At 40.3% G+C, this 9,785-nt stretch overlaps 1 protein-coding gene across 3 annotated transcripts; it reads right to left on the bottom strand.

Moving 5' to 3' along the window:
* Positions 1-236: 236 nt before the first annotated feature.
* Positions 237-9,124, bottom strand: eno1a (enolase 1a, (alpha)). Of its 3 annotated transcripts, none has more exons than XM_065961018.1 (12): positions 8,977-9,124; positions 6,698-6,792; positions 4,646-4,741; positions 4,435-4,493; positions 3,639-3,708; positions 3,004-3,137; positions 2,664-2,886; positions 2,055-2,252; positions 1,479-1,680; positions 1,266-1,374; positions 916-974; positions 237-740 (listed from the first exon to the last, which is right to left on the bottom strand). In XM_065961018.1, the coding sequence occupies exons 2-12, from the start codon at positions 6,780-6,782 to the stop codon at positions 677-679; spliced, it is 1,299 nt and encodes a 432-aa protein (XP_065817090.1). In that variant the 5' UTR covers positions 6,783-6,792; positions 8,977-9,124; the 3' UTR covers positions 237-676. The 3 variants fall into 3 exon arrangements, with proteins under 3 accessions (XP_065817090.1, XP_020487910.1, XP_065817091.1); XM_020632254.3 differs by lacking the exon at positions 4,435-4,493 and adding an exon at positions 4,122-4,180 and having other exon boundaries at positions 8,977-9,123; XM_065961019.1 differs by lacking the exons at positions 4,435-4,493; positions 8,977-9,124 and adding exons at positions 4,122-4,180; positions 6,880-7,012.
* Positions 9,125-9,785: the final 661 nt, after the last annotated feature.

Genomic DNA, 9,785 nt, shown 5'->3' with positions numbered 1-9,785 from the left:
CAGCATGAGCTAGAGGCTGAAAATACAATCAAAATTGGAAAGTTAAAAACCATATGTTTTTTTTTATAAATATTATTCTGTTCCCTTCTTTGGAATTTTGTTTATGATCAAATTTCAACTGATACGGGGATTTTAAAGTTATATGATTATAGGACAGAAAGAAATTGCTGAATCGCTCAGAATCCCATTATTTTAAGCAACATCTGAACTCTTGGATTCAAAGAAATCACAAAATATTTCAAACTATGTTGTTTATTTCATATTTCTGCCAACGCTTACAGCAACAAAAGACCTTGTCAGATGCAACACATTGCACATACAGTACGGTTACCTCTGCTCGAGGCAGAGCTGTACGTAAGTTACAGTAGCTCAAATACTCAGGGAATCACTACAACTCACAATAAGCTTAACAAAAAAATCTCTCACACAGTTACACAGACACAAACAGAAGGACCAACACTATTCAGGAACGAAAGCAGAGTTTGAAGGTGAGCTGAACTGTGGTAATCACATACTGCAGCTCCTCCACACCACAGACCACAGACTTGGACCTTGGATTTCAGCGATGCTCTTTTCATCTTCTCTCTGGACAGGGCAGGCAATCTAGCGTGGCGTTATACATGTGTGGATATTTTATGAGCAATGAACACACAGAGGCCCAGGAAGGAAGACCTGCTCAGATGGGGTGCCTGAAGTTCTGGCCGGCAAAGCGGGCCTTGTCTCCAAGCTCCTCTTCAATCCTAGAAGAGAGAGATGACTGTGTGCTAAAACTGATGGATGTATAGCCTGAGAAAATCAGCAATATTGTGACTCCACCGAGAAATAAGCACAAATCTCATACTGTTAATAAAAATGTTGTTTCAAGTGTTTTACTTAGCCATTAGGAGTGAAAATATGTTTCTGTGATTGACTCACCTGAGCAGCTGGTTGTACTTCGCCAAGCGCTCAGATCGGCAAGGTGCACCTGTCTTGATCTGAGGAAGGAATAAAATGACATGTCTCTTTTTTTAGGCTTTTACATAGGACAGTGGATATAGCAGGACATTGGGAGAGAGAGTGGGGAATGACATGAGGGAAAAGAGCCGCAGGTCAGACTTGAACTCGGGTCACCTGCTTGAAGGGCTATAACCTCTGTACATGTCTGATACAATTATTAACAAAACTACAGAAAATAGCTTGAATCACCAGCTTAAAAAAATATTACTACGACCATGTCATTGAGCTTCAAAATACCACTGAAAGATACCTGTGAGTTAAGGGTTTACCTGTCCAGTGCAGAGACCGACCACCAGGTCAGCAATGAAAGTGTCCTCTGTCTCTCCAGAGCGATGGCTGACCATCACACCCCAGCCGTTGCTCTGAGCCAACTTGCAGCTAAAAGAAAAAGACACAAGTTGGCGCAATTAGCCAGATTAAACTATGAAACAAAACAGAAACGGAACCAATTGTGACTGCACAGCGTTGCTGGGGACACTCACGCGTCCAGGGACTCTGTCACAGAGCCAATCTGGTTGACTTTAAGGAGCAGGCAGTTGCAGGACTTCTCAGCCACACCCCTGGCGATGCGTTTAGGGTTGGTAACAGTGAGGTCATCACCAACAACCTGAATGGTAGTGCTGGCAGTGAAATTGGCCCACGCCTCCCAGTCATCCTGGTCAAAGGGATCCTCAATGGACACCACTGTAACAATAGGAGGAAGGTCAGGAGGAAGGTGAGAGGGAAGTTACAGCCATTATTAAATCAGCTGTTAAAGAATGTGTGGCTTAACACAACTCTGAGAAAAGTGATTTGAACAGTTTTGGACGTAGACATTATAATCAAAATACGATTTATTGATAGTATATTGAAAGATTGAATGGGCGCCACAAGCAAACCTGTTTGCAGAATCTAGAATTTATCAGTTCTTAATTGATATGAGATGGATTTTGTACAATTATTGGAAGCTGCTCTTCATGCTTTGCCTGGTCATGTTATGCTACATTAATCTCTATGATATCCTGGAAACTCTACATATTCAGGTTCAATTAGCACCAATATTTTTCAAACAAACTCACCGGGGTAATCTTTGACAAAGCTCTTGTACAGGTCAGCCAGTTTGTCAGGGGAGATGTAGCGGCTGGGATCATCAGGGGACTTGAAGTCCAAGTCGTATTTGCCGGCCTTATAGAACTCAGAGGCAGCCACATCCATACCAATGACAATTTTGTCGGTGTAGCCTGCCTTGGCGATGGCATTCTTCAGCAGCTCCAGTGCTGAGATAAAAAAATACCACAGTAAAAAAGTGCCCAGGGCTTTTGGTATTTGAATTCAAACCAAACCATTCATTTGAAATGATGGAGTCACTGCAGAAGACCACTTCATCAACGTATTTGCCATATCAGCACCCTGACCCGACACTGGAGTCAGAGGCTGGCAGTCAAAGCATTTGGTACTAAGTGGAGGCCTTAATTTAGAAACCATGTATCAGCCTCAGAGTAACATGATAAGAGAAGCACTTCCCTGGAAGGTCTTCGAATGAAATGCTTTCAAGACACACTGTAACAATTTTTTTTTTATCCATGATCTACTCTTTCATATAAAAAAAGAAAAATATCAAAACAATGTATAAATTGGATCCAATTTCTGTTACCCTGCAGACAGTCTCAGTGTCATGTTTGGCTCACCTTCCTTGTTCTCCAGGATGTTGGGAGCGAAGCCTCCCTCGTCTCCCACATTAGTGGCATCCTTGCCGTATTTCTCCTTGATGACATTCTTCAGGTTGTGGTAAACCTCAGCACCAATACGCATGGCCTCCTTGAAGGTGCTGGCTCCGACAGGCAGGATCATGAACTCCTGCATGGCCAGCTTGTTGCCAGCATGGGAACCGCCGTTGATGACATTGAAAGCCTAGTGGGAAACATAGGGGGATCTGCTTTCAGCATTATTAAATCACGGCAGAAAAAAAAAGTTCTTTGGATAAAAACATTATTGATAGTGTAAAGGGTCTCTTCATTATAAGCTCACAGGGACAGGGAGGACGACTTCAGCATTGCCAGCCAGGTCAGCGATGTGGCGGTAGAGGGGAACGCCCTTCTCTGCAGCACCAGCCTTGCACACAGCCAGGGAGACACCCAGGATGGCATTAGCACCAAACTTAGCTGAGGGAGCGTAAGGAAAAATATATATTTTATTGACCTGTATGACATATACAAATCTGTCATTGATTCATCGTCAATTCTATCAATACTGCATTAAGAAACATTACCGTCTTCTGATATCTATATTCTTCACTCACACAGCTCCTTAATGCATTGGTTGTTGTTAAAAATATATATTTTTTTAAGACACTTCTTAATCATGAGGAAATCTGCAAAAGTATTCTAATAAAACAGATCACTATACTATACATTGCTTACAATGAAGTTGAACACATAAACCGAATATGTCAATAAGTCAGTAGCTTAAACCAATAAATTCATCACTCAATATCTGACCAGTGACAAAATATATTTTTATATATAGATCTTTTTTATCAGCTATTTCCATAGACTACCAGAGAGTAGACAGAACTCTACTCTTAGACATTAGGATCTAAACGAATGCACTATAGTGATACTTATATTGGCCGACCCAGTTTAGTTCATAAAGCAGAAACTTACACTTGTTTTCTGTGCCATCCATGTCCAGCATCAGCTTGTCAATCTTCGCCTGCTCCAGAACGCTCACATCCTGGATTAGACAAACAAGACAACATTAACTGTACTTTCTGATGCATTAAAAGATCAACCAGGTTTGAATTAATGTATTAGTTATCAAGAACAAGCTCTAGTAATGTTAGACTTATCACAACATCTCAGTGTAACGGTTTGTAGATATTCTGGTTATACATATACTTTTAAAGAGTGCAAAAGTCAAAGTAGAATATAACACTCAACATGTTAGTTTAATGCTATGTCCTCTTTCTTATTATTAAATGATCCTTTTAGTCATTTAGAGACAGTACTGCTTCAAATGTTACTTATGTTTGTCTATAGTTTTCCATTGAATCTTCAAGATATATAAAGAAAGGAATTGAAGGAACTGATTAATTAATTTGAAGCTTTAGCACACTGTAATATTGGGCAAACAATAAATGGTCCTACCTTGCTAACCAGTGCAGGTGCAATAGTTGTATTGATATGATTTACAGCTTTAGAGACACCTGCAACGGACAAGCAGACCATGACTGACGCAGACAGAAGAAGACCATGCAGAGCAGGGTGAGACAGATGAACGCAGAGCACCTCATTCTATCTTTCAGGATGTGTTAACAGTGAAATATTATTTGTTTTATTCCTTTGAGATCTGTGAACATCTGTTACACACTGCAAAGATTAGATTTTCAAACGCAAACCCCATTCTTCATGCTGCAATGCACACCAATACCTAAATCCTTTTGCATCACACTTTATTTACCTGGTTACACAATGCAGGGGCCAAGAAATCATTAATATATTTAACTGCTCTTTTGACCCCTAGTAGGAGGAAGAAAGATGATCAGAAATGAAGAGGGTAGAATGGAGGGCAGACGACAGTATTTATAGAAGTGTTGAAATGAATGTGAAAAGAAGGCAATACAATAGAGGTAACCAGGAAGGGCAGAAGTGAATTAATAAAGGTGCCGTACCTTTGCCCATGTAACGTGTTTTGTCATTGTCGCGGAGCTCCAGAGCCTCATAGATGCCTGTGGAAGCACCACTGGGCACTGCAGCTCTGAAAAGACCTTGGAGACACAGAGGACAAATTGCGAATGTCATTTCCTGAAGTGCTGTGTCATGGCAGCAAAGCACTAACTGCATTTTGATGTGTTGAAATTGTATTTTACCACATAAGCCGATAAAATGATGTACAACTATGAACTATATAACTACTGTGTGATATTTACCACTACTAATCTGCAGAGCCAAACATGTAATAGAGCATAGAGTATTACAATGGCTGCTTGATATGAAAGCAGCAATAGCAGGCATAAAGCACTAGGGGAATGACATCCAATCAGCTTAGACATTTTCTTACACAGAGAGAGAAATAAACATGTGTGGGGCAAATTGTACTGGTCTTGCTGCAGATGGCTGTGATGTAACAGGGGAAGACAGGGTGCCAACTGAGCATGTGCAGTGCATCTATGGAGGGAAGCCACACCCCTTTATAAGAGGCTTGCCTTTTGGGAGTAATGTGAGGAGAAATTTGGAAAGCGCAAAAATCTATTCTGTGTGCTCAGTGGAGCGGCAGGCCTGGTGTGAGTCTCAGGGGATTTAAGGCTTAGGACAGGAGGACAGACGCTGTCACGGCCGTGAGTTCAGACCAAACAAATCATCTGCATGAAGACACTACCTGGCTGCAGATGGAGGATGCTATCACCAATTCATCAGGATATCAAATCTAATGTTGTGCTCTTCCATAATATCTCATTAACACGTATTTGGATGAGTACAACTGCCCCTCCATAAAAGTATAATGTACCGACTACTGTAAATGGTTTTTCAGATTGAATCAAAATACAAGTTTTAAGTTACAATTAAATATAATTTAAAGCATTTTTATATTGTGCTCACTTTACACAGGAATTCAACAGTAACAGCTAATGTACTTGTCTGTCTCGATTACCAGAGCTACTGAAACTACATCCTTCTATCAACAAGCAGAGGAAGGTTTATAGTGTGCCAGTGAGTGAGGGGCAAACTGGTTACATAACATATTACAGTAACTATGACAGACATGCTCTGGGTGCAGCACACTCGCTTTTGTCTAAACTGTTAATGATGCCCCTGCAGGATTTGCTGACTGAATAGAGAATAAATGAAAAAAAGCTGCAGTTTACAGTAAACTGGAGCACAAAGCAACCATCAAAAATGACTGAAAAGAAAACAGAGCAGCAGAAGTCCAGCCAGTGTATTCAAGGCAGTGAAGCCCGTTCGCTCTCTTCCATGTCAGTAGTCAATCAGGCTGGCTCATTAACATTCCCCGGACATTTCATTAGGTTGAGCTAGTCCTTTCTTTGAGCTCTCACAACAGAACATCTCCCGGAAAAGCTTCAATTAGAGTTGGGCCATTAGTTGATTGAATAAAATGATCGGAACCTTGGCAGACGTGTCAAACGTTACAGGCTTTAGATGTTTTGTGCTCACCCGATTTATTATGTAATCCAGCATACAGTCATTTATTAATCGAGAGAAGCATCTTGTAGTTTCATTTATCTGACAGCCTTACTTGCAAAGAATATTGCGAATTCAACTCAAGTCAAAGGTTTACAAGTAATAGTTGGTGTGTGAGCCATCTGTGCCCACAAACAGGAACCATTACAGTAACAGAGTCCTGGAGAGAAAGTGTGATATTACAGGGGCTATTTTCACACATCCACCATCTGATCCGATCCACCCGGAGACCAGAGCTGGCAACAGTGTATTGAAACTACACTGGTTTGACCATCAGAATCCCCAACTTAACTCGTATTCACTAGCTTACTAATTGGGAAAACACCATTTTCTTTAATAAAACGATCTTACTTCTGCAAAACTGAACTGTAACACTAAATGAATGTACAGTTGAAGACATGGATATGTTAACATTACCTATAATATAAAGAGTTTAAAGGCCTGATAGCCAAATATGCAAATCTTGAACACAATTTCTAAGCTACATATAGTACATGAAATCATAAATATAAGCCATACAGTACCTTTCTTGGTGTAAAGGTCAACCTCCACAGTGGGGTTGCCACGGGAGTCAAAAATCTCACGTGCGTGGATCTTCAGGACAGACATGGTTCTGGATCTGCAGATGAAAGAATCAGAAGTAGATGTCAGTAAAGTGCTGTTCCACAAGCCATGCAGACGCCAGTCACCCCGCACTGTTACTTACTGGATTAAAACTTCAGAATGAAACAGTGAGTGGGCACAAATTGAATGCTCAATGACTCAAAAAGACTAAAATGTGATCAACTGAAGAGCGTTCTTGTGATATATGTATTGACTAGTCACAGGACCTGGACCAAGTGATGCGGGCTGGTCAGGATCACAGAGATATTAGTCACAGAAAAGGCGTGGCTTATGCAGCAAACACAAATCTCCACGGGTTCATTCAGGATGTTTCGGATTGCAACACATTGTTGAAAACTACTTGCAAAACTCAAACAGTAAGGTAAGACCTTTAGATAACAATGGTGAAACCCCACTATAAGTAACAATAGGTCACTTGGCACAATACATGTTTGACTTCTTTTTGTCTAAGTTACACTCAACTGATATGGGTTAAAGGCCTCAGTCATGGTCTATCTCATGGAGCCTTTATTATCGCTCTAAATTCTAGTAGTTGAGGTCAACCAGAGTTCTGAGCCAGACAAAATGTGGCCATGGCTGCCTGCTGCATTATTGATTGCCCTTTGTTTTATCTAACTTGCCCTGAAACTGTGCTACAACCTACTTGACTACCCACTTTAAATGCATGAGCGAACTTCTAGGGCAGTCTGCAAAGCATTGTAAGAGTGGACAAAGCAGAATCAATGGAAAATCCTCTGGCCTAAAAGTCTGTGCGGAAACTTGCCACAGGATACAGCCAAGAGGCAAAATCACCTAAAAGCACACAGAGACCCTGAACTTCGGCTAAGTGGAAATATTTATGGTTTACTGGGGCTGGGTATTGAACCTTAATACTTTTTTAAACTTGTGCCACTGGAAATTCGAATTTAAAACTGTCAGTTTTGTTAAATATTGTCACTTTTTCTTAAAAGTTTGTATTATTCTTAATCAAACTGACCCAGATTTGAAATCCAACAGATGAATTTCTGCGATCAGAATATTGATGTTGGAAGGATGCTTGTATTTCAACATTAGAATTTAATTCAAATGATTATCTTTAGGGTTCTGGCTGTTTGTCTTAGTAAAAAGAAACTAAGAAAGAGTTTCTGGTACTAACTTATTCAATTTTATGAAATTCAAATTGTACCAAAAAGAAAATTTGCTGCAGATATTTATGAATGAATATAAGTTACAAACTTGTATAATCCTGCACACAGGACAGTACATGTATTATCCTTTTGTTTGTTATTGCTGCCAGATCATGGCAAGTTGAGGGCAAGGAGCTACTGGCAGCACAAAATGGCACCCATGGATAAATAAATAATAAAGGATTGATACCTGATACTTGTGTAGGTCTGTTAGTTTGGCTAAACCCTCAGTAAGATTAACTTAGGGTCTGCCAGCAAGCAATATATGAGTTTTAATAACAAGTATAATATTCAGTCATTTAAAAACAAATATATTTTAACTCAGTAATGAGGTCTTAGGATAATAACTGAAGGGCCTGTTTAAAGGACACGTACATTCTTAAGATTTGTTAGGCAGAGAAATAACTAACAAAAAAAGAAAAAGGACACTGGACACTGCTTTTTTTCCCCTATCTTGCTTGCTTCATTCAGTAATTTTCCTGCACCGGTGGACACACCCCCAAGTCTGCTGCATGCAACTGGTAGCTCACTGTCTGTTTCCCAAGACCTAACCCGCATCACATCCTGGCCAACTTTAAACAACAAAGACATACTGGTTCTTTGACAAATGGACAAGACTGTTGGGAAGTCGGACTTGCAACTTGACGCCCCTTTTCCCACACACCCTGCAGTTCTAAATGGAGTGACATCTCGCCAGCTGACGGCCTGGTTTAAAAATAGACGGTGGGCTACAAACTACTCCATCCAGCAAATCGCAGAAGCATAAAGTAGCCTACGGAATTAAAAAGCATTTGGAAACATGAAAGCTTATAAACCAATGAAAACGTTTAAGATAACACAAGGACAAGACTTTGAGGTTATCGAGAAGAACGAGGAACACAATGTACACATTTTAAAACAGAATAATACGTAATATAAACACCATTATCTTAGAATATGTCACTTAAATGTATAAGGCTGTCTCCCTGTTCTAGGTTGCATTTAAAAAGATGAAATAACAGTGACAAAGTTACCTTTTCCACCTAACTGTGTGCAAGGAACGGTGCTGTCTCTCTCGTGCGGACAGGCAGAGAAGGCGCTCGTGACGTTTCGGGCTCAATGATAAGTGGACGGAATCAGGAAGCACGAGCAACAGAGCAACGCCATTGGCTGGGACAGACTCACGAGGCAGTGTAGTGCGAGGAGAGATGCACGTTCATCATCGGGAGTCAGGCTGACTTCATGCAACGCATCTCTTATTAGGTCGAGGATGTTGCGATTTTTTTTTTAAATCTTGGTAAAATAAATGTAAAAACACTTATTGTTAACATAAATTGAGCTGTCTGTGCCAAATTGTGGGAAATGCAATATTTTTTTCGTGTGAAAACGTAAGAGGCAGAATGCGGAAAGATGACGCATTGTGAGTAGCCTACGTGCAGAGAGGCAGGCATGAGTTTCCGATGCAGTGGTTCGTCGTTGGTCACATGTCCTTTAAGATTACATTTTTATGGCACTGACTCTTTTATTTCCATCAAGCATAAAAAAAATATATATATATGGCAATGAAGGGGTGCGTGTTTCTTACAGGACCAAACAGTTACATGACTGAATGTTGTAATAGGCTATGCGGGTTAAAAGATGTCGAGTCTTAACTTTAAAAAAAAAGGGCTGAAAAAAGGTGCCTTAATAAAATCAACATCTTGTATGGCATAGCCTGGTCCATCGTATGGCATCGTCATCCAAATGATATCAAATCAGTGTAAAGTGCCCCTGTTTTTTTTGCAAGTCTTTTGACATGCAAATTGACATAAAGGTGCTCCCTCGTAAGATTATTTTAGAAGAC

Source organism: Labrus bergylta, chromosome 12 (genome assembly GCF_963930695.1).
Source record: "Labrus bergylta chromosome 12, fLabBer1.1, whole genome shotgun sequence".
NCBI lineage: Eukaryota > Metazoa > Chordata > Actinopteri > Labriformes > Labridae > Labrus > Labrus bergylta.
Note: the sequence above shows the minus strand (reverse complement) of the source record. Positions and strands in the feature narration are given on the sequence as shown.